Genomic DNA, 25,896 nt, shown 5'->3' on the forward strand with positions numbered 1-25,896 from the left:
TGACTCCGCATTGCAGGATCTATGATTCGATAGCTCAAACATTGCCTGTACTAGGCAACATTGCACGCATTAGGCTTATGGATCCTCTCCTTCTCACATGGTGAAATTAACTGGATTGCTGCTGATGGTCCATGCTTTCTGGGATCCTTGGGACTTCCCAACTCTGACGTTACTCCGTTGAAGTTGAAATTTAAAATGGGTAGGGACATCCTAAGGATCCCAGATAGAACTAACCCTGCCCCATCCTATATTCTGAGCAGCGTCACATGGTAACCATGGTAACACTCTGGCCTACAATTGAGTGCGATGGTCACGTGATATCACAAGATGGCGACTTCGTTATAGATGGATACGGTGATGTGGTGTAAGTACAATGTGTTGGGCTCAACTATATTGTCTATATGCATCGGATAGAGTACATATTGGCTTTATCCCCAATGCAGATACATTAATGTTTGCATCTACGCCTGTTCGCGATCTTTGTATTTGTTTATTTTTGCCATGAAGTCGGCGGCTCGAGCGTAGCGGTGACTCACAGTGTGAGCATACGCGTTAACGTTAAGTAGTTAACGCTAGCTAGCCTGGACTGGCTCTGTTATTGTAGTAGAAACTGTTTATACAGTTTAACATTTTCTTGTTGCTATATGTTTTCTCGCAAATTAATATGTATTCACTGTATTCCCATTATCAGCTTTCTAAACTGCGGTGGAAATTGTCAACTATTGGGCATCAGTTAAAGCACCAAGAATGGCTCTAAATGTCTTTGGTAAGTTAAGCTAACAAACTGTTCGCTTCTGTCAGTTTGATACATTTCTAGTTCCAATACCAGCTCTAACGTCATATTCCAAGTAATGCATGTGACAGATGTTGGCTAGCTAACTAACAGTTTAGTCTAGTCATTATTAGCGTTACAGCCTTTTAGGTCATGTCAAAACCTCTTGATCACCAGAGGGCATCACAAGGTGTTGAATGACACACTTTGTCAGCTTGTCTGTGATGATTGGCAAAGGACCCTTTTCAAGAGCTGGAATAGTAGACTACAGGCTATAGCCGTGTTGTTGTTGTTGCATCAAACAAAAAATATTGGCAATTTAGCAACAATGATAGGGGGATGCTATACAGGGGTAGGCATCGACATGTCTGTCACTTTTGGTCCGAACTGGGAAAGAGAGAAAATGCATAAATAAGTTAGGGGACAGGAAATGTATTGCATTTCAAGTTTAAGATAGAGCTGACATCCAGGCTGTGGGGGAAACGGGAAGCTCTGTGCTTCCGACAGATCCAGTGTATTCTGTTGGAACACGCATGCCATAGTCCTTTCAGGATGTGGGTTGTGGTTAAAAGCACAGTCTGCAGCAGTCTGTAGTGCATTCGTTTTTTGAAGGTCAGAACATCCTTGAAGTAGCCTAATTCAAATCTTTGGCAGTAGTAAGTAGTAGCTATCTTCTGAAGGTATCCTAGGCAATGGTATTTACCCAAACTGCATGTGCTACGGTAGTGGTACGGTTTAGTATAGAACAGTGGTCATGTTTTGTAAGGATGTGTTGCTATGAGTGGAGACAGAGTGACCATATCAACAATGCCAGACGTGTTAGAAGAGTTTTGTGTTCTGCCTCTTTTTTGTGTTTATGCTTCCTACACTGCTATGTGGCTGAGGCATTAAAGGAGAGCATAACTGTCTCTTGAACTCTGCTCTATGAGTTAAATGACAACAAAATGGTGCATTATTGCCAGTCCACCACCAACATGGATGGATGTGTGGAGGCAAGATACTGCGTCTTGGGGCCAGCTGCACCTCCTTTTTAGCAAGATGAGGTGCGCTAAAAAAAGTGTAATATGAAAAGTCAATTCCATGCCCCCATAAAACAGTTTGGTTTGGCACCATGATGTATAAATGTTTTAATGTTATGCATGCTCTTACTTCTCTTGTACAATAAGTGTAAGCTAATATTAATGCTAGATTTATTGTGAATGTGCATAAAATCCACTGCATTAGTTTGGTATTGTTGATTAGGCTAGTCTCAAAGAATCTTGCGTGTAGCCTAAAATGAGTAACCTATATTATTCTCAAAGGCAATTCAGATGTGCTGAAGGCCCGCTAAGTGTAATAACATTTTTTGTAAAAAATATGATGTCTGTGTTACTGAATCTGTTCACTTGCTGTCGATGTAGCAAATCAAATTTGTCAGGGTGGCTTAATCAGCACAGTTTAAGTGCAGTGTGATACAATGGCCACCTGGAGGCACTGTAAATAAGGAAACAAAGATTTTTGTGAGTCTGTCAATGTTGATTTAACAAAAAAAGAATAATTATATATATATATATTATGTTCTTCCTTCCTCAGACCATGATGAATACAGACCACCAGTGTGGAAATCTTACCGTGAGTGTAAATGTATTCTAATGATTAAAATATTGTAGGGAGCACTGTAATCATGATGTTTTACTGACTGTGTTCTGTTTTTACACCAGTGTATCAGCTCCAGCAGGAGGCACCACATCCACGGCGATTGACCTGCACCTGTGAGGTAAGCAAACAGATAGAGAATAGAGACAAATTTCAGCTATTCGTAATAGATTCTCAACCTTAATATAATATTACTAAAAAAATGCTTCCAATATGACAATTTTATATGAACTGAAAACAATTTACTGCACCACTTGATGAACTGTGACAATATACCGTAATTTCCGGACTATAAGCCGCTACTTTATTCCCACACTTTGAACCTCGCGGTTTATACAATGACGCGGCTAATTTATGGATGCCAGTACATTTGGTAGAGCATGGCGCTTGTAACGCCAGGGTAGTGGTTTCGATCCCCGGGACCACCCATACGTAGAATGTATGCACACATGACTGTAAGTCGCTTTGGATAAAAGCGTCTGCTAAATGGCATATATTATTATTATTATTATTATTACATTCATGCAGCGAACAACCCGTTTCATCTCATCCCAAAGATGCTCTATTGGGTTGAGGTCTGTGGAGTGCGCTGGCTACTCAAATAAACTGAACATGCTGTCATGTTCTAGGCAATTTTTTTTACTCCTCAATTATCCAGTGTTGGTGATCGGGTGCCCACGAGCTGCTTCTCTTATTTTTAGCTGATAGGATTGGAACACTGTTCACACCCCTCTTGTTGAGGAGGGTAAAATGTTGCAATTTTAACCTAATTTCGTGCAATTCAACACATTTTGCATGGGGCAGAGATTTTTTGTTGTTGCTGTTTTTTAAAGCAAATTTTCTGTAATTCTATGGGTTCTTCCACACCTTTTGGGTGTAAGGTAAGCCCGGTACGTATTGACCCCGTTATGGATCCGGTCCACAGTCCGCCAGTTGATTATGGAGGTCCGAGATAGACATTGTCATGCTTGAAAAACTTGGGAGGGTGGCAGTTTGGCCGGCAGCGAAGATCATACCACGCTCAAAGTTGCTTAGGTCACTAGTTTTGCCCATTCTAATGTTCAATCAAACAGTAACTGGATGCTTGTCTGCCTACTTTATATAGCAAGCCACAGCCATGTGACTCACTGTCTGTAGGAGCGATCCATTTTCATGACCTGGGTGGTGTACCTAATAAACTGTTTGAGTGTTTTTATGTTTGTCATTTAGCAGACTCTTATCCAGAGTGACTTACAGTTATAGCTCATATTTAGGAAGTTTCAGAATCGCAGAACTAAATCGTATGTAATTGTGGCAGATGCTCAAATGTTCTAGGAGGAGATTAAGGGCTTGGCGTATTTAAAGTTATATCTGTATGGATTCACATACCAGTATAGATTTTTACAATACTGTCTATAATGGTATTTTAAAGGTGCAATATGCAGAAATCGCTCCACCATTTCCTGGTTGCTAAAATTCGAATACTTCTCCTATTTTCAATTTGTATGACAAAACAAGCGGCCATTGTACATCTAAACCGCTGTGAAATACAGTATTTGCCATAACCAAAAATATTGTTTTGAAGATGGTGTGAAAGACACAAAAACTCAACTTAAAAACATGAAGCATAGAAATAGTGTACCGAGAACAGAAATGGCGCGGGAGACGAAGGCAGACGTTTTACATGTCCCCAACCGATTGTGTTTTTTTGTTTGTTTATTTGCCTTGTTTGTAACTAATTTTTAAAACTTATTTTGTACATAATGTTGCCACTACCGTCTCTTATGACCGAAAATAACTTCTAGACATCAGGACTGCGAATACTCACCGCGGACTAGCAGAATCCCTTTTTCCCTTTCACAAGTCTGACGAGCTCGATGCGAAGGATATACTGCTTTCTCGGGAGGCCCTGATCCCCATGATTTGCGGAGAAAAAGGGGCTGAAGGGCAGGCTGCCTTCTGAGAATTCGTAGGCGATCGAATAAACCACTTGCAAACGTGCAATCTTTGGGGAATAAAATCAATGACCTACGCGTAAGATTAAACTACTAATGGGACATTTAAAACTTACTTATGCTTCACGGAGTCGTGGCTGAACGACGACACTTAACATACAGCTAGCTGGCTGGTTATACGCTGTATCAGCAGGATAGAACAGTGCCGTCTAGTAAGACGAGGGGCAGCGGACTATGTAAATAACAGCTGGTGCACGATATCTAAGGAAGTTTCGAGCTATTGCTCGCCTGAGGTGTAGTATCTCATGATAAGCTGTAGACCACACTACCTACCTAGAGAGTTTCTGTATATTTCGTATCTGTTTTACATGCCATCACAGTCAGAGGCTGGCACTAAGACAGCTTTGAATGAGCAGTATTCCGCCATAAGCAAACGCACACCCAGAGTCGGCACTACTAGTAGCCTGGGACTTCAATGCAGGGAAACTGAAATCCGTGTTTACCAAATTTCTGTCAGCATGTTAAATGTGCAACCAGAGGAAAACAAATTCTGGACCACCTCTACTCCACACACAGAGACGCATGCAAAGCTCTCCCTCGCCCTCCATTTGGCAAATCTGATTCTTGCTTACAAGTAACAATTAAAGCGTGAAGCACCAGTGACTAGATCAATTAAAAAGTGGTGAGATGAAGCCGATGCTAAGCTACAGGACTGTTTTGCTAGCACAGACTGGAATATGTTCCGGGATTCTTCCAATGGCATTGAGGAGTACACCACATCAGTCGTTGGCTTCATTGGTAAGTGCATCAATGACGTCGACATCTCAGTGACCATATGTACCCCAACCAGAAGCCATGGATTACAGGCAGCATCTGCACTGAGCTAAAGGGTAGAGCTGCCTCTTTCAAGGAGTGGGACTCCAACCTGGAAGCTTATAAGAAATCCAGCTATGCCCTCCGACGAACCATCAAACTGGTAAAGCGTCAATACAGGACAAATATCGAGTTGTACTACACCTGCTCTGACTCTCGTCGGATGTGGCAGGGCTTGCAAACCATTACAGACTACAAAGGGAAGCACAGCCACGAGCTGCCCAGTGACACGAGCCTACCAGATGAGCTAATCTACTTCTATGCTCGTTTCGAGGCAAATAACACTGAAACATGCATGGGAGCACCAGCTGTTCCAAGAGACGGTGTAATCACGCTCTCTTCAGCCTATGTGAGTAAGACCTGTTAAACAGGTCAACATTCACAAGGCCCCAGGGCCAGACGGATAACCAAGACGTGTACTGCGACCATGCGCTGACCAACCTGCAAGTGTCTTCGCTGACATTTTCAATCTCTCCCTGTCCGAGTAATACCAACATGTTTTAAGCAGATCACCATAGTGCCTACGCCAAATTAAAAACACTGGAATTGTAGATTTGCAGTAGGTGAATGTGCAAAGTAGAAATACTGGGGTGCAAGGGAGCTAAATAAATAACAGTTACCTCCTCCCCATACAGTTGGGCTATGTGCAGTGATCTGTGAGCTGCTCAGACAGCTGGTGAGGGAGATGAGTGCTTCCAGTTTCAGAGATTTTTGTAGGTCGTTCCAGTCATTGGCAGCAGAGAACTGGAAGGAGAGGCGGCCAAAGGAGGAATTGGCCCTGGGGGTGACCAGAGAAAATGGTGGGTGCTGCAATGGTGACCAGCGAGCTGAGATAAGGCGGGACTGCAGAAGTCAGGGCATTCTTATTTCTTGCCCTTTGCAGAGCAGCACAGAGCTGTCGAGCATAGCTGTTGTGAAGGTAGTGAGTTTGTGTTTATACAGGACCTCCTGCCCCAAGCTACCGTCAAACATTCATGTCAATGGGGAGCTATATGGTGCCCTCTGCATTGTTACAAAATTTGAAAGGCGCACAGCGATGCTAAAGAGATCAATTTGGCCTATGTATGCATAAATTGGTTTTTAGTTCCTTCTACACTGACACAAACAGTATCCCGCAGACACTAACACACACCGTTGTTCTCAGCCATATTTGTCTTGAACACTTTGGCCTTTACTATTATTAGATAAAGAAGCCCAGATGGGATGATTTCTAAATAATTGAATTGCATGTGTATTATTTGGAATTGAAGGGGCTCAGTCACACAGGCCATTCTCTCAGTGACACAATTGTGCCATGACCCTCTATTGACATTCTGAGGAGATGGGGAGCCCATTTGCATGAATTGTATCTCAGAAGCCAGTTTACTGGGTTTGGAGTGGGGGTTAATTATAAATAATTCAGTCTGAACAGTAGCTTTAGAATATAAAGTTGAGAGAGTGTTGATTTTAGGGGTTGCCATTTTATGCTTAGTCCAAAAATCTTTAGGCTATTCCCTGGTGATGATGCCTTCCTCTGTCTGCTTTTTAACCTTCATAACCTTCAACTAAAAGTGAGCTCAGGTGCATCCTGTTTCCATTGCTCACCCTTGAGATGTTTCTAAAACTTGATTGGAGTCTACCTGTGGTAAATTCAATTGATTGGACATCATTTGGAACTGCACACTCCTGTCTAATATAAGGTCCCACAGTTGACAGTGCATGTCAGAGCAAAAATCAAACCATGAGGTCGAGGGAATTGTCTGTAGCGCTCCGAAACAGGATTGTGTCTACCACTTCTGGGGAAGGGTACCCAACAAATGTCTGCAGCATTAAACATTCCCAAGAACACAGTGGCCTCCATAATTCTTAAATGGAAGCACTTTGGAACAACCAAGACTCTTCCTCGAGCTGGCGGCCCGGCCAAACTGAGCAATCGGGGAGAAGGGCCTTACAATTTTTAAAACATTACAATACATTCACACATTTCACCACACTGTGCACCATCAGGCCCCTACTCCACCTCTACCACACAAAATCTGTGCGCAGAGTGCGTATGTTATCGTGTGTGTATGCATGCGTTTGTGTTGCTTCACAGTCCCCGCTGTTCACTGCTTTCATGATTTACTTGATGTTCAGTAGAGTTACATGTAGTCATGGCTCTATGTAGTACTTTGCGCCTGCCATAGATTTTTCTGGACTTGGGGACTGTGAAGAGACCTCTTGTGGGGTATGCATGAATGTACGCCAGTAGTTCAAACAGACAGCTCTGTGCGCCAGTAGTTGCAACAGACAGCTCTGTGCATTCAACATGTCAATACCGTTCATAAATACAAGTAGAGATACAGTTAATCTCTCCTCCACTTTTAGCCAAGAGAGATTGACATGCATTTTAATAATATTAGCTCTCTGTGTACATCCAAGGGCCAGCTGTGCTGCCCTGTTCTGAGCCAATTGCAATTTTCCCAAGACCCTTTTTGTGGCACCTGATCACACGACTGAACAGTAGTCCAGGTGCGACACAACGAGGGTCTGTAGGACCTGCCTTATTTATAGTGCTGTTAAGCAGGTAGAGCTTTGCTTTATTATGGACAGACTTCTCCCCATCAAAGCTACTGTTGTATCAATATGTTTTGACCATGACCATATACAATCCAGGGTTACTCCAAGCAATTTAGTCATCTCAACTTGCTCAATTTCCAAATTATTTATTACAATATTAAGTTGAAGTTTAGGGTTTAGTGAATGAGTTGTCCCAAATGTAATGCTTTTAGTTTGAGAAATATTTAGGACTAATTTATTCCTTGCCATTCACTCTGAAACTAACTGCATCTCTTTGTTAATTGTTGCAGTAATTTCAGTCGCTGTAGTAGTCATGTATAATGTTGAGTTATCCGCATGCATAGACACACTGGCTTTACTCAAAGCCAGTGGCATGTCATTAGTAAAGATTGAAAAAGTAATGAGTCTAGACAGCTGCCCTGGGGAATTCCCTATTCTACTTGGATTATGTTGGAGAGGCTTCCATTTATAGAACACCCTCTGTGTTCTGTTAGACAGGTAACTCTTTATCCACAATATAGCAGGGGGGGGGGGGGGGGTGTAAAGCCATAACACACAAGCTTTTCCAGCCGCGAACTATGATCGATAATGTCAAAAGCTGCACGGAAGTCTAACAAGACAGCCCCCACAATCTTTTATCAGCAATTTCACCTCAGCCAGTCATTTGTGTAAGTGCTGTGCTTGTTGAATGTCCTGCCCTATAAGCATGCAGAAAGTTTGTCAATTTGTGTACTGTAAAATAGCATTGTATCTGGTCAAACACAATTTTTTCCAAAAGTTACCAAGGTTTGGTAACAGGCAGATTGGTCAGCTATTTGAGCCAGTAAACGGGGGCTTTACTATTCTTAGGTAGCATTAATGACTTTTGCTTGCTGCCAGGCCTGGGGGCAAACACTTTCTAGTAGGCTTAAATTGAAAATGTGGTTATATTGTCCACTATTATCCTCAGTAATTTTCCATCCAAGTTGTGACCAGACAGAAGCCACTCCTCAGGTTTCTTTATTTGATTTATTTTACCTTTATTTAAAGTCAGTTAAGAACTAATTCTTATTTTCAATGACGGCCTAGAAACATTTGGTAACTGCCTTGTTCAGGGGCAGAATGACAGATTTGTACCTTGTCAGCTCGGGGATTAGAATTTACAATTTTTTGGTTACTAGTCCAATGCTCTAACCATTAGGATACCCTTCTGTAAAAGGCACACTAAAGACTCTGACCATGAGAAACAAGATTTTCTGGTCTGATGAAATCAAGATTGAACTCTTTGGCCTGAATGCCAAGCATCACGTCTGGCGAAAATCTGGCGCCATCCCTACGGTGTGCTATGGTGGTGGCAGCATCATGCTGTGGGTATGTTTTTCAGTGGCATGGACTGAGAGACTAGTCAGGATCGAGGGGAAAGATGAACAGAGCAAAGTACAGATATATCCTTGATAACCTGTTCCAGAGCACTCTGCACCACAGACTGGGGCCAATGTTCTCCTTCCAACAGAATAACTACCCTAAGCACATAGCCACGACAACGTAGGAGTGGGAGCTTCCTCTGAAACACTAGATGGGCTAGTGGGCATTAGATCCTGTTAAAGTTTGCTATACGTCTTCACAGTAGTCAAGTCGCACAGCATACGGTGGATAATTCTTTACTTTATCCTCCATGATGTTAAATAGTGCCTGTCTGTCTATTTTTTACTTAACAATGGAATATTTATTTGCTTTCAGGTGGATAACCGGCCCAAATACTATGGGAGAGAGTAAGTTGGCTTATTTCCATTTGGAATTTATATACAAAACTAGCTGTTTATCCAGTCAGTATCAGTATTTCCAATGTTCTGTCTTCTCCCCAGGTACCATGGGATGGTCTCCAGAGAGGAGGCTGACCAGCTGCTGAGTGTGGCAGAGGGCAGTTACCTCATCAGGGAGAGCCAGAGGCAGCCTGGGACCTACACACTGGCCCTACGGTTAGGCACACGCACACCCTTTCTACAGATTAACTTTCCAAAAAAGTGTGATTCATGACTTGTTTTTGGTTAGTTTTTAAACTTTCACCAGTTTCACCCTTTTTTTGCTCCCCAATTTTAAGGGAGGTTTTGGCCGGCCAAACCCTCCCTTAATCCGAAAGACGCAGGGCCAATTTTGTGACGCATCATGGGTGTCACGGCTACCTGTGAGAGAGCCTTGAATCCGGGTCTGTAGTAAATGCCTCAAGCACTGTGATGCAGTGCCTTAGACTGCTGCGCCACACAGGAGGTAGTTTTTAAAATGATTAACACATTTTTACAGCTTTGTTATTTAACCTCAAGTCTAAGTAATTTGGTAGGGCGGGGGTTCTACTAAGCTAACATATGGAATTGCTTTAAGATCATCATAACATGAATCATTTCGCTATTTGATTTGGACTTTTAGGAACCCTTTAGGTACGCTATATATACAAAGGTATGTGGACACCCCATCAAATGAGTGGATTCAGCTATTTCATCCACACCTGTTGCTGACAGGTGTATACAATTGGACACATTGACAAACATTGGCAGTAGAATGGCCTTATTGAAGAGCTCAGTCACTTTTAACGTGGCACCGTCATAGGATGCAACCTTTCCAACGAGTCAGTTAGTCAAGTTTCTGCCTTGCTAAACTTGCCCCAGTAAACTCTTAAGTGCTGTTATTGTGAAGTGGAAACGTCTAGGAGCAACAACGGCTCAGCTGCGAAGTGGTAGTGAACGGCCGTGACCGGCCAGTGCTAAAGCACGTAGTGCTTAAAAATCGTCTGTCCTCGGTTGCAACACTCACTACTGAGTTCCAAACGGCCTCTGGAAGCAACGTCCACATTATAACTGGGGCTTTATTTATTTATCTGTCTGAGGCTTCCCTCAAACACTTTCCATCCCATATCTCCTTTGGTCACGCTAAAGCAGAGGTAATGAGTGTTTTGGGCTCTGAGTATTTTTATATACTAGGGCAGCGTTTGAAATTCTCAAGCAATGAGGTTTTGAAATGCAAATAAACTGCATTACTTCCTCCTGGATATCTGATAGAAGAAGTAGAAGGCGTTCTTTTCTCTCTGCTTAAGTGCCTCACCCTTGCTGATTCTCTGCTATAGTTGATTTCCATATATATATATATAAAATCACCTCCTGTGTAAGGGTGGGTGGAAAATGGCGCCCCACTATGGGCTGCCTTGGTTCTGAATTTGGGAAGGTTGTATTTTGGGTTAGGTAATGAACTTTGGGTCTGGTAAGGATCCTGAGCTAGTTCGTTTAGTCCCCTGAGTTCTTTGAAGCATCTCCCCTTATTTCCCATTGACAGATGAGATTGAAATATTGGTCTCTGGCATCTACCCAATGATGAAGAATTCCTTGCATTGTTCTGGCTCATGTTGTGCACAGTGATGGGATTTACTGATTTGTTGTTTGGCTCTTTTGCAGCATGAGGCCTTTTTCCTGTGAGATGAGGATGTACTTATATTATTATTATTTGTATTTTTTTTGCATTCGCTATACACTTGCTGTATTGACCAGCTCTAATAAAAGGTCTCCATTATTTATAACCACTAAATTCAGGGAAGAAATTATTTGATCTAGCTGTCATTAATGGATATAAAAACCTCTTAGAGCTTTTGTAAAAATTATTTCATTTTGTTTTCCACTGATCTAGGGTATGAGGAAACGGAGGCAGGCAAAGGGATTTTATTCCTTTAGGGTCCGCCCTTCTCAGATGTGTGTGTGTGTGTGTGTGTGTGTGTGTGTGTGTGTGTGTGTGTGTGTGTGTAATAATCATCCAAAGATTTTCCTTTTTCCACCCAGCTGTACGGCCTCATTATTCTCCCCGGCTAAGACAGGGTGTAAAAACGCTCTCCTACCCATGGAAACTGATTGTCACAGATGTTTTCTTTTTTTTGTCTTCTCTTCCCCCCTTCTATCCTGGATCCAGCTTTGGAAATCAAACCAAGAACTTCCGCCTCTACCATGATGGGAAACACTTTGTCGGGGAGAAGCGCTTTGAGTCCATCCACGACCTTGTGACAGATGGGCTGATCACACTCTACATCGAGACCAAGGCAGCAGAGTACATCGCTAAGATGACCATTAACCCAATCTATGAGCACATTGGCTACACAACACTCAACAAGGAGCCCACGCTGAAGAAACACTTGCCCGTGTGCAAGGAGGTTCCCGATGGGCCTGCTCCACAGGGAGAGCGGGTTGACGAGGAGAAAGGGGTAAGGAACAATCTCACACTGTCCTGAAAATGTCAGTCTTTTACTGTACTAGAAAAGGGAACAAATGGAGCAGATGCTGAAATGCATCCAATGTGAAAACCAGGCAGAAGTAAAAAATGTTCCATGTCAAGTAATGCCCAGATCTACTATTCTAAAGTGCAGAAAGTTGGTAGCACTGCTCTTGTTGCTTACCGAAAAAAAGTAGACACAACATTTGCTGGTGTGTGGTTGTGTGTATACAGTGCATTCTGAAAGTATTCATACACCTTGACTTTTTCCTAATTTTGTTATGTGACAGCCTTATTCAAAAACGTATTAAATCGTTTTTTTTCCCTCATCAATCTACACACAATACCCCATTTTGATGAAGAAAAAACAAATGTATAAAAAATATGAAAATAGTATATTTCAGTCTTATAAGTTTTCAGGCCCTTTACTCAGTACTTTATTGAAGCACGTTTTGGCAGCAATTACAGCCTCAAGTCTTCTTGGGTATGATGCTTCAAGTTTAGCACACCTGTATTTGGGGAACCTCTCCCATTCTCCCATACAGATCCTCTCAAGATCTGTCAGCTTGGATGGGGAGTGACGCTACGGAGTTATTTTCATGTCTCTCCAGAGATGTTTGATTGGGTTCACGTCCAGTCTCTGGCTGGGCCACTCACGGACATTCAGAGACTTGTCCCGAAGCCACTCCTGCATTTTCTTGGCTGTGTGCTTAGGGTTGTTGTCTTGATAGGTGAATCTTCGCCCCAGTCTGAGGTCCTGAGGGCTCTGGAGCAGGTTTTTGTCAAGGATCTATCTGTACTTTGCTCCATTAATCTTTCCCTCGATCCTGACTAATCTCCCAGTCCCTGCCGCTGACAATTATCCTCACAGCGTGATGCTGCCACCACCATCATTCACCGTAGGGATGGTGCCAGGTTTCCTCCAGATTTGGCATTCAGGCCAAATATTTCAAACTTGGTTTCATCAAACCAGATAATCTTGTTTCTCATGGTCTGAGAGTCCTCTAGGTGCCTTTTGGCAAACTCTAAGTGGGCTGTCATGTGCCTTATTCAGATCCTTTGCTATGAGACTCGAAATTGAGCTCCGGTGCATCCTTTTTCCATTAAGCATCCTTGATGTTTCTACAACTTGATTGGAGTACACCTGTGGTAAATTCAATTGATTGGACATGATTTGGAAAGACACACAGCTGTCTATATAAGGTCGCACAGTTGACCGTGCATGTCAGAGAAAAAACCAAGCCATGAGGTCAAATGAATTGTCCTTAGAGCGCCGAGAAAGGATTGTGTCGAGGCACAGATCTGGGGAAGTGTACAAAAAATATTCTGCATAATTTGAAGGTCCCCAAGAACACAGTGGCCTCATTCTTAAATGGAAGTTTAGAACCGCCAAAAGACTCTTCCTAGACCTGGCCAAACTGAGCAATTGGGGAGAAGGGCCTTGGTCAGGTGACCAAGGACCCGATGGTCACTCCGACAGAGCTCCAGAGTTCTTCTGTGGAGGTGGGAGAACCTTCTAGAAGGACAACCAATATCTGCAGCACTCCACCAATCAGGCCTTTATGGTAGAGTGGCCAGACGGACAGCCGCTTGGAGTTTGCCAAAAGGCACCTAAAGGACTCTCAGGCCATGAGAAACAAGTAATGGGACTGAATATTTATGTAAATGTAATAAGTCAGTTTTTTTATTTTTTTATATCAACGGCTTATCAACGGTCAAGCATGGTGATGGTTTGGAGTTGCTTTGCTGCCTCAGGATTTGGACAACTTGCCTTAATAGAACAGAGCATAATTCATGATTATATATCGAGAATTCTACAGGAGAATGTCAGACCATCAGTCTGAACTGAAGCTGAAGCGCAGCAGGGTCATCCAAAACACTATCAAGTCTAAAGGGAAATTGGTTAGTTACAGCACAAGCTGCAACTATGTAATGATCATGCTGTTTAATCAGCTTCTTGATATGCTAACCCATCCACCTGACGGGTGTATCTTGGCAAAAGAAAAATGCTCACTAACGAAGACGTAAACAAATCTGTGCACAAGATTTAAGAGAAATAAGCTTTTTGTGTTGAACATTTAAACATTTAATGGAAGCCTATCCAACAGAATCCAGGTAAGGAAGGTGGGTACCTGGCTTCACAGTCCAGAACAGACTATGGGAGGTAGACAGTACTACATAGAGCCATGACTACATGGAACTCTATTCTACAGCAAGTAACTCATGCAAAATAGTAAAATTCGATTTTTTTTTAAATGATAGAAATACACCTTATGGAACAGCAGGGACTGTGAAGCAACACACGCATAGGCACAGACGCATGCATACAAACACAAGATGACATACTCGCTATACACACCCGTACATGGCTTTTGTGTTGTAATTATGTAGAGAAGGGGCCTGAAGGCACACACTTAATGTGTTGTGGAATGTATTGTATTGTTTTTAAAATTGTATAACTGCCTTGATTTTGCTTGACCCCAGGAAGAGTGCAGCAGCTAATGGGAATTTATAATAAATACAAGTTCCTTCGCTCCAGAGGTGTGTGCTCAGCCCCCTGCTGTACTCCCTGTTCACCCATGACTGTGTGGCAACTCGATCATGAAATTGGCTGATGAGACAACAGTTTGTAGGCCTGATTACCAACAATGACGAGACAGCCTACAGGGAGGAGGTTAGAGCCCTGGTGGAGTGGTGCTATGAAAATAACCTCTCCCTCAAAAAAACAAAAGGAGCTTATTGTGGAATACAGAAGACTAAAGAGGGAGCATGCCCCCAACAATGCCTCTAAAACCTCAGGTATGCTGAAGAAACTCTGCATGACCCTCACAAACTTCTAGAGGCTCAGTATTGAGAGCATTTTGTCAGGCGGCATCACCGCCTTGTCCAGCAACTGCTCCGCCCTCAACCGCATGGCTCTCCAAAGGGTAGGTGCGGACAGCCCAATGCGTCACCGGTGCCATGCTGCCTCCCCTCTAGGACTACAGCACCCGGTGTCAATGGAAGTACTTTTTGGAGTCGGAAAGCGTATGGGAGTAAAAAGTCCTTATTTTCTTTAGGAATGTAGTAGACTAAAAGTTCTCAAATATAAACCTGAAGTACAAATGCCCTAAAAACGACTGAAGTAGGACTTTACAGTATTTTTTACTTAAGTACTTTCCACCATTGCTTCAATATTACTAGATATATTGAACCACTAGTCACTTCCCGTTTCACACTTTAAATACTGTATCCCCAAACATAGCTTGTTCTAATATTTCTACTAATGTACATTGTATTTTAGTTACACTGTTTCATTTAACCTCTTACAGCTACCCCCCTACTTTTTTCAATTTCCGCCTGAAGACATAACCAAATCTAACAGCCTGTAGCTCAGGCACAGAACCAAGGATATGCATATTCTTGGTACCATTTGAAAGAAAACACTCTGAAGTTTGTAAATGTGAATTGAATGTAGGAGAATATAACACAATAGATATGGTTTAGATAATACAATGAAAAAAACCATGTGTTTTTTAAAATATATCATCATCTATACTTATTAATACTTATTTTCCACCATAATTTGCAAATAAATTCATTAGAAATCCTACTAATTTTGTCTGTCATAGTTGAAGTGTACCTATGATGAAAATTACAGGCCTCATCTTTTTAAGTGGGAGAACTTGCACAATTGGTGGCTGACTAAATACATTTTTGCCCCACTGTATATATATATATATATATATACCAGCCTGTGCTGGTTAAAATAGTTTTTTATGGGGCTCTATGCTCAGATAATTGCATCGTATTCTTTCGCAGTAAATCCTTTTTTAAGTCTGACAACGCACTGGATTAGCAAGACTCTAGGCTTTCGATACATGTGAGACACTTGTATTTTCATGAATGTTTAATATGACTTTATGTAGCGATCACCGTATGTTGTGGAATTTCAGCCCGCTAGTGGGTTCCGTGCGCAGAGAGGTTAAACACAACACACACTTATTTATATACTGGACTCACTAGTGTATCTACTGCTGTGTATATATAATTCTTAGTTTATCTTGTGTAAATTCCCCTGGTGTTCATACACTATATATGCAAAAGTATGTGTATAGTAGGTTCGGCTATTTCCGCCACACCTGTTGCTGACCGGTGTATAAAATCGAGCTGTACAGCAGAACTACATTTTAAAAAATCAGTTGAACAGCTATGCAATCTCCATAGATGGAACATTGGCAGTAGAATGGCCTTACTGAAGAGCTCGGGGACTTTCCAACGTGGTACCGTTGTAGGATGCCACCTTTTCAACAAGTCAGTTCGTCAAATGTCTGCCATGCAAGAGCTGCCCTAGTCAACTAAGTGCTCTTATTTTGAAGTGGAAATGTCTAGGAGTATCAACGGCTTAGCCGCGACGTGGTAGGCCACACAAGCTCAGAGAATGGAACTGCCGAAGTGTGTAACGCGTAAAAATTGTCTGTCTTCGGTTGCAACACTCACTACGCAGTTCCAAACTGCCTCTGGAAGCAACGTCAGCACAATAACTGTTCGTTGAGTGCTTCATGAAATGGGTTTCCATTGTAGAGCATCTGCACACAAGCCTAAGATCGCCATGCGCAATGCCAAGTGTCGGCTGCAGTGGTTTAAAGCTCGTCGCCTTTGGACTCTGGAGCAGTGAAAATGCATTATCTGGAGTGATGAAACACTCTTTGCCATCTGATGACAGGAGAACGCTACAGGAGTTTGGTGGAGGAGGAATAATGTTCCAGTTAAGGGAAATCTTAACGTTACAGTGTACAATGACATTCTAGACTATTTTTGTATTATGGATCCCCATTAGCTGCTGCCAAAGCAGTAGTCCAGGTGCCACAAAACTACAGCCTGTAGGACCTGCCATGTTGATAGTGTTAAGAAGGCAGAGCATCACTTTATTATAGACAGCCTTCTCCCCATCTTAGCTACTTCTGCATCAATATGTTTTGACCATGACAGTTTACAATCTAGTGCTACTCCAAGCAGTTTAGTCATCTCAATTTCCACATGATTTATTACAAGTTTAAGTTGCGGTTTTGGGTTTAGTGAATGATTTGTCCCAAATACAATACTTTTATTTTTAGAAATATTTAGAGCAAACTTTTTCCTTTGCGTCCCACTCTGAAGCTAACTGCAGCTCTGAGTGTTGCAGTCATTTCAGTTGTTGTAGCTGATGTGTTTAGTCATCCGCATACATAGAAACTCTGGCTTTACTCAGTCAGTGGCATGTCATTAGTAAAAATGTAAAAAAGCAAGGGTCCTGATTCTGACTTGATTATATTTGATAGGCTTCCATTCAAGAACACCCTCTGTTTTGTTAGACAAGTAACTCTTTATCCACATTCTAGCAGGGGGGTGTAAAGCCACAACACATACGTTTTTCCAGCAGCAGACTATGATCATTACTGTCAAAAGCTGCACTGAAGTCTAAGATGGCACCCACAATAATTTTGTAATCAATTTCTCTCAGCCATTCATCAGTAATTTGTGTAAGTGCTGTGCTTATTGAATGTCCTTTCCTATAAGCATGCTGAAATGCTGTTGCCAATCTGTCTCCTGTGAAATAGCATTGAATCTGGTCAAACACATTTTTTTCCAAAAGTTTAGTAAGGGTTGGTAACAGGCTAATTGGGCGGCTATCTGAGCCAGTAAAGGGGGCTTTACTATTCTTGGGTAGCGGAATGACTTTATCCTCCCTCCAGGCCTGAGGGCACACGCTCTCTAGTAGGCTTAAATTGAAGATGTGGCAGTATAGTCTGCTATTATACTCAGCCATTTTCCATCATGATTGTCAGACTCTGGTGGCTTGTCATTGTTGATGGACAAAAAAGAATTCACCTCCTCCACACTGACTTTACATAATTCAAAAGTACAGTTCTTGTCTTTTCATAATTTGGTCCGATATACTTGGATGTGTGGTGTCAGCGTTTGTTGCTGGCATGTAAGTCTGCTCATAAGTAATTAAAGTAGTTTGCAATATCAGTGGGCTTTGTGATGAATGAGCCATCTGATTTAATAAATGATGGAGCGGAGTTGGCTTTTTTCCCCCCCAACATTTAATTCAAGGTAATTTCAGTTGTAGCTTTTTACTATCATTCTTTATATAATTTATTTGTTTCATAGTGTAGTTTATTTTTATTTAGTTTAGTCACATGATTCCTTAATTTGCAGTACGTTTGCCAATCAGTTGGGCGGCCAGAACTTAATTGCCATACCTTTAGCCTCATCCCTCTCAACCATACAATTTTTAAATTCCTCATCAATCAATGGGGATTTAAGTTTTTACTGTCATTTTCTTAATGGGTGCGTGCTTTATTAGTAACTGGAATAAGTTGTTTCATAAATGCGTCATGTGCAGCGTCTGGTTGCTCCTCACTACACACCACATACCAGAAAATATTTGAATCACTTCAAAACTTATTGTATGACCTCTTATACTATATCAGGCCTAGCCTATGGAACTTTGTTTTTCCTAGATATGGCTATTTATATTGATCATTACGTGCTTTAGATTTGGATACTGCTTTAAAGCAAATATCTGCAGCGTTTTAAAAAATGTGATCAATACATGTTGATGATTGAATTCCTGTGCTGTTTGTAACTACCTTGGTAGGTTGACTAACAACCTGATGCAGGTTACAGGAACTGGTTACAGTTTGACATTTTTTTTCCTTAGTGGGCAGCTTTGATAGCCAGTCAATATTTAAATCACCCAGAAAATATACTTCTGTTTATCACATAAATTATCAAGCCTTTCACTATCCAGATACTGACTGTTAGCAGTTGGTGGTCTATAGCAGCTTCCCACAAGAATGGACTTTAGGTGAGGAAGATGAACCTGTAGCCATATTACTTCAGCAGTATTTTAACATTAGATCGTCTAAGCTTTACAGGAATGTGGTTCTGAATGTAGACCGCAACACCACCTTCGTTGGCATTTCTGTCTTTTCGGTAGATGTTAGAACCATATATTGCTACCACTGTATCGTCAAAGGTATTATCTAAGTGAGTTTCAGAGATCAGAATGTGAGTCATCTCACATTCTTCATGGACCTTGTTTCTTAGGCTACATATGTTAATTATGGGCAATTGTTTTTTGCACTTTTCTTGGTTGCTTGATTGTTTTTAATGCTTTACTGGGAAGATTATCAGAGGTAGACTTTCTTATGTTATTTACATTGGAGCTGATAGTGCAGCTGCATAAAGTGGTCTTCCTACGATTGCACACCACCTCAGTGCTAACAGTGTAACTCTGGTTTATAGGCTCATGATTTCTGCTTACAATAGCTGTAGGATAAAAGGATGTTTTGGCTGCAATTAGGTGTACATATATTAAATCCTGTGCTTGCAACAGTTTGGGGAAGGCCCTTTCCTGTTTCAACATGACAATGCCCCCGTGCACATAGCGAGGTCCATACAGAAATTGTTTGTTGAGATCGGTGTGGAATAACTTGACTGGCCTGCACAGAGCCCTGACCTCAACCCCGTTGAACACCTTTGGAATACATTGGACCACTGACTGCGAGCCAGGCCGAATCGCCCTAAATCAGTGCCCGACCTCACTAATGCTCTTGTGGTGAATGGAAGCAAGTCCCCACAGCAATGTTCCAACATCTAGTGGAAAGCCTTCCCAGAAGAGTGGAGGCTGTTATAGCAACAGAGGGGACCAAATCCATGATTTTGGAATGAGCTGTTTGACGAGCAGGTGTCTACACACTTTTGTATTCTAAGTCATTCAAAGGTTTGTATCATTCACAACTAAAGTTGCCAAATAACTCAAATGATCACTTTTACACTCAGTATAGCCACTCTCGCTCCAGAAAGTGGGAAATATGCTTTTTTATTTTATTCAGATAAAAACAAGATTCTCTGGTCTGATGAAACCAAGATTGAACTCTTTGGCCTTAATGCCAAGTGTCACGTCTGGAGGAAACCTGGCACCATCCCTACGGTGAAGCATGGTGGTGGTGGCAGCAACATGCTGTGGGGATGTTCTTCAGTGGCAGACACTGGGAGACTAGTCAGGATTGAAGGAAAGATGAACGGAGAAAAGTACAGAGATCCTTGATGGAAACCTGCTCTGGACCTCAGTCTAGGGCAGAGGTTCACCTTCCAACAGGACCACGACGCTAAGCACCCAGCCATGACAACGCATGAGTGGCTTCGGGACAAGTCTCAATGTCCCTGAGTGGCCCAGCCAGAGCCCGGACTTGAACCAGATCGAAGATCTCTGGAGAGACCTGAAAATACTTGTGCAGCGATGTGCCTCATCCAGCCTGACAGAGCTTGAGAGGATCTGCAGAGATCTGCAGAGATCTGCGGAGACTCTTCAAATACAGGTGTGCCAAGCTTGTAGCGTCACACCCAAGAAGATACGAGGCTGTAATCACTGCCAAAGATGCTTCAATAAAGTAAATGGTCTGAATACTTATGTAAATGTGATTATTATATTTTTAGTTTGAAAACATTTTTAAAACCCAGTTTTTTTCTTTGTCATGTTGTATTGTGGGTAGATTGATGGGGGGGGGAAACAATTTGATACATTTTATAAGGCTCTAACGCAACAAAAAGTCAAGAGGTCTGAATACTTTCAGAATGCACTGTATATAATTTATATTGGATCATTGTGTATTCATAGCAACCCACCTTCTAAATCCAACTATTATATGTGGGAATGGAGTTTTCCACATTGTAGTGGATGCAACAATCCAGTCTAGCACTCAATTTCATCATGATGACCTTATATTCCCATTGAGACTAATGCTGTTCTGCCACATTGGATTGGAGTGGAGCAGCACTGTCTGATTTGAGTGTCATTTTGAGTGGATGGCTGCTCAGTCATTGAAGCATTTTAAACAGCACCACTTTGCATTATAGCCCTAGATCAACTGTAATAATAATTAGGGGGTGCTTATATAGTATATAATTAGGGGGTGCTTATATAGTCCTGTTTCACTTATTTACAAATGGGTAACCTGTACAGGTGTGAAATGTAAATGTTTTTCCATTTTACACCTCACACAGGATGGGATCTGTTTTGAATACATGCAGATCCGATATTGCTGTTTTTCACTCTGAAAGTTACAACCATGTAGGATTTAGTAGATTGCACCATATCCTAACATTTTGGGATTTGTAATGATTTTTTTCTGTATGTGGTATTTGTGTTTTTGTAGCATTCAGATTGTTAATGCTCAGTCTCAACCCTGGAACGACAGTGGCAGCGTCAAGCAACATTGAGCTGTATTGTAGGATTGAGGATTGAGCATTCAGTCCTCTCATATCTCACTCACTCTACCTGTGGGGTAATAGGAATATACTATAGCACTGTTGATAAAGCCAAGCCTGTTCTTTTCTCTGATTTGGACTATTCTTAATGTGAGACAAATTTCACAGTGACACAATGCTCCACCCGCGCTCACTCTCTTGCTTTCCCCCCCATGGCTTGTATTCACTCTGGGTTTTGTCTGAGCACCAGTGACAGTATCAGTGCGACATAGGGAGGAGCGGGTTAACTCCGCCACACCTCATCTGCATAGATGCACACAGTCAAGCTGGATTTTTTTAGGAATAATCTCATTTCAAACATAACCCTGTGCTGGTCAGGGTAAGGACAAAACTATGTGGCACTGTTATTTAGTTAAAGGAATACTCCAACTACTTAAATGTTTTTCTTTTCAGATCTGTGCATTCTTAGTGGATTCTACTTGCTGCTGTTGTGATAATGAGTGCGTTGGCTTGTTTTGCTATACCTGCTGCATTGATTTTAATTATGCCAGCAGTGGTGCTGAGTACAGGCTAGCTCTGAGCTGCTCCGAGTTGACTTTTCTGAGCTTGCGCTCCAGTTCTGTCAGTCCTCCAAGTAGGCATCACTTCAGCTGTTCTCTGAGAAAACGGGGGGAATTTCTCTTTTAGTATCCACCCACCATGTTGTATGTAGTCAGGGAGGGGAAGAAGTCTCTGGTACACAAGGCTAAGAAGGGGGCGCAAAATGACCTTCTGGCCACAGCATGGGTTTGAGGATGGGGTCAAAGTCCCCTGCCACCTTCTGGAAACCTCTCAAACTGTTTGCCTATTCACAGCTCACCTCGCTGGTACGTCGAGCCACCCTGAAGGACAATGTCCACACGACCAAGTATGAGAAAGTCCACAATTTCAAGGTAAGACCTGCACCTACCTGTTCAGCGCTTCTTACTTTTCCTCTTCCACTCTTCCTTTTTCACTGCCTTTACGGTGGTTGTATCACATTTGAGGTTTGTTTGATTGGCATATTCTACGTTTTTGGAATGACAGAGGTGGAGAATTGCCAGGAACTTAATAAAAAAATATATCTGATTTGGCTTTCCGACCAGTGAGCAGGATTTTGAATAGTCGTGAAGGAGGAGTGTTTGTATTAGTCCTCAGCAACTGTCCTCAGTCTGACTTGCTACCGGACCTGTCTTGGGTAGCTCATATAAATGTGGAGAGGGCGAGGTAGCAAAGCTACCTGACAGAACACAACAGCCCTTATTGCCATTCTGCCTAGGCAGACGCTTGGGAATCCTCACAGAATTCAGCCTCATCTTGCTAATCACGTCTCTTACCAGTCAAACGCAACAACCATCTTCTCCTAAAATAATCTCAGCCATCAGCCAGATATAATTTCACTAGAGCAGTGGTTCCCAAACTTTTATAGTCCCGTACCCCTTCAAACATTCAACCTCGAGCACTCTCAAATGTTGTTTGTTGCCTGCCACACACACTATACGATACATTTATTAAACATGAGTGCGTTTTTGTCACAAACTGGCTCTTGGCAAGTGACAGAGCGTTTAGAGGACCAGGGCGCACATAATAATCAATAGTTTTGCTCTTTATGTAGCTATCTTACATAACAAATACAAGTTAATTGAAAATCGTGAATAACTCACCACTGGTGAGAAGAGTGTGCTTGGAATCATGCGCATAACTCTTGGGTTGTATTGACGATTCTGTCTTAAATCTTTCCCCCACACAACCTTTGCCTGTATTTAGTTTTCATGCTAGTGAGGGCCGAGAACCCACTCTCACACAGGTACGTAGTTGCAAAGGGCATCAGTGTTTTAACAGCTCGATTTGCCAAGGCAGGATACTCTGAGCGCAGCCCAATCCAGAAATCTGGCAGTGGCTTCTGATTTCAATTCAATTTTCACGGAACCACTTGTTGCAATTTCGATGAGTCTCTCTTGTTCAGATATCGGTAAGTGGACTGGAGGCAGGGCATGAAAAGGATAACAAATCCAGTTCTTTGTGTCATCCGTTTCGGGAAAGTAATTGCACACTCAACTCACTCAAGTGCTTCGCTATGTCACATTTGACATGGTCCGTAAGCTTGAGTTCATTTGCACACAAAAAATCATTCAATGATGGAAAGAACTGTGTGTTATCCTTGTTATTGCAGACAAAAAGAGCTCCAACTTCTTAATCATAGCCTCAATTTTGTCCCGCACATTGAATATAGTTGTGAAGAGTTCCTGTAATCCTAGATTCAGATCATTCAGGTTTAGAAAAAACATCACCCAGATAAGGAGTTTCTCACTACAGGCCTATCATGCAAGTGGTCAGACAAGTGAAAATTCATGATCAGTAAAAATTCAATTTTAAAAAGCGTGTCAATACTTTGCACCTTGATAACGAGCACACTTCTGTATGTTGTAAAAGCTCTACATGGTCGCCGGCCATATCATTGCATAGTGCAGAAAATACACGAGAGTTCAAGGCCCTTGCTTTGACAAAGTTAACTATTTTCACTATTGTGTCCAAAACGTCTTTCAAACTGTAAGGCATTCCCTTGGCAGCAAGAGCCTCTCGGTGGATGCTGCAATGTACCCAAGTGGCGTCGGGAGCAATTGCGGTCGTAATTGCTTACACGCGCTTTCACTCCACTATGTCTCCCAGTCATGGCTTTTGCGCCATCAGTACAGATAACAACATGAGCAGTTTGCCATTTGATTCGAACTCTTTTTTTTGTTTGTCAATCTTTGTTAAATCACATAAATAGTACTCTTCCAATTCAGAGCCTGGATTTTTCGCCTGGGGCTAGTGGAATTCCCGCAAGAGACTAACAGTTAATGTGATTGGATGTTAATTATTTGACAAGGCTACCTGTATTTGACATTGTTATTTCACTGAACACTAGATGGTTTAATTTTGTTTGGCAGTGAAACAAGGCTACTCAGCTGAGGAAACATAAAAAATATGTATAATTTAAAAGGTATAGCATTTTCCCAAGAATTAATTTTGTTTTGTGAGATTTAAAAAAACAAGTCCACCAGTCCATTAGGTTTTCTCATTTGTTGTTTATCTTGTCATTTGCACAAGAGGCCTATCCTCCACGTTCCCATTCCCAAAATAACAATCTAAAACCAGGTGTGATTTTATTATTTATATTTTTGGGTAATCATGAGTAAAATCTTATGAGTCCACTGTGCTTTTCACTGGAGATAAATGTTGAACATTTCTGATTTGGTCTCGCCATTACCTGGCAGAACTAGGCATTTGTTTGTGATGTGGTCCCGTTTTAGATTTCAATGATAATCCTGGCATTGTCAACCATGGTACTCACAAACACTCCTGCCACACTCCAACCACCATTAAGACTTGCCAGTCTCTCTCACAGGGATAATTACCAATTGGCTCCTTCAGTGTGCGCAGACTGTGGAGAGCCAGGGGAAGGCCAAGTATGTCCATCTATCCTTCCATCCAGTAAGAAAGTGACCAAGTTTCCATCCTTTCTTCCTCTCCCCTGCAGGTGCACACCTTCCGGGGACCCCACTGGTGTGAATATTGTGCCAACTTCATGTGGGGCCTCATCGCTCAGGGAGTGAAATGTGCAGGTAAAGGGAGGGTGGGAAGCGAACTGTGATCTTTGTGTTTTGTCTTTTTACACACAGCTAATTTGAACCTGGTTTTGAGGAGATGTCACATACAGCACCATACAAGTGTCTACAGGGCATTTGTAACTTCACTCTGGTCATCTATTTCGAGTACAGAGCTCTCTGGTGTGAGAGTGGCAGAGCGCAGAATATTTGATGAATTGAAATGTTACCAGTAATTGACTATCACTAACCCTCTTGATAACATGAAAATAATCTAACCAGCTCTCGAAAGGTGAGTAAAATGGTCAGTGTGATCTGTTCTCTCATTTTTGTATTTAAAGTAGCTAGCAAGCTAATCAATGTTAGCCAGTTAGCTTGGTTGCTTGACTGCCGTTGTTTTATTTTTGTTTAACCTTTTATTTTAGGGAAAACAAATTCAAACCAACAGCGCATTCGGAAAGTATTCAGACCACTTGACTTTTTCCACATTTTGTTATGTTACAGCCTTATTGTAAAATTGATTAAATTGTTTACCCCATAATGGCAAAGCAAAAACAGGTGATTAGAGATGTTGGCAAATGTATTAAATAAAAAGCTGATATCACATTTACATGGGTAAGGGTAGGCATCAACACATCTGCCACACTGATCCTCAACACTGGGGCCCCTCAGGGGTGTGTGCTTAATCCCCTACTGTACACCCTGTGCACCCATGACTGTGTGGCCAAACACGACTCCAACACCATCATTAAGTTTGCTGACGACACAGCAGTGGTCGGTAGGCCCTTAATGTGAACGAGACAAAGGAGTTGATTGTGGACTACAGGAAAAGTGAGGCCGAACATGTTCCTTGGTGTCCACATCACCAGCGATCTATTATGATCCAAACACACAAAGCCATTTGTGAAGAGGGCACAACACATTTTCCCCTTCAGGAGACTGAAAATATTTGCCAAGGGTCCCCAGATCCTCAAAGTTACACATCTGCACCATCAAGAGTATCCTGACCGATTGCTTCGCCTCCTGGTATGGCAACTGCTCGGCATCTGACCGCAAGGCGCTACAGAGGGTA

General features: G+C 42.1%; 1 protein-coding gene across 2 annotated transcripts in view; it reads left to right on the forward strand.

Annotated features, from left to right (window-relative positions):
* The first annotated feature begins 259 nt into the window (after positions 1 to 259).
* LOC124039849 (N-chimaerin) overlaps positions 260 to 25,896 on the forward strand; it is a 40,270-nt gene continuing 14,633 nt past the window's right edge. The window contains exons 1-9 of one of the 2 annotated variants that reach the window (XM_046356311.1): positions 260 to 364; positions 692 to 766; positions 2,345 to 2,383; positions 2,473 to 2,528; positions 9,472 to 9,503; positions 9,597 to 9,710; positions 11,680 to 11,968; positions 22,071 to 22,148; positions 24,758 to 24,842. In XM_046356311.1, coding sequence (XP_046212267.1) covers positions 748 to 766; positions 2,345 to 2,383; positions 2,473 to 2,528; positions 9,472 to 9,503; positions 9,597 to 9,710; positions 11,680 to 11,968; positions 22,071 to 22,148; positions 24,758 to 24,842 — 712 coding nt within the window. In that variant the 5' untranslated portion in view covers positions 260 to 364; positions 692 to 747. Of the gene's footprint in view, positions 365 to 482; positions 540 to 691; positions 767 to 2,344; positions 2,384 to 2,472; positions 2,529 to 9,471; positions 9,504 to 9,596; positions 9,711 to 11,679; positions 11,969 to 22,070; positions 22,149 to 24,757; positions 24,843 to 25,896 lie in introns of those variants that run through there. The other variant, XM_046356312.1, reaches the window with a different exon arrangement.

The sequence above is a fragment of the Oncorhynchus gorbuscha genome, linkage group LG07 (genome assembly GCF_021184085.1).
Source record: "Oncorhynchus gorbuscha isolate QuinsamMale2020 ecotype Even-year linkage group LG07, OgorEven_v1.0, whole genome shotgun sequence".
Classification (NCBI taxonomy): domain Eukaryota; kingdom Metazoa; phylum Chordata; class Actinopteri; order Salmoniformes; family Salmonidae; genus Oncorhynchus; species Oncorhynchus gorbuscha.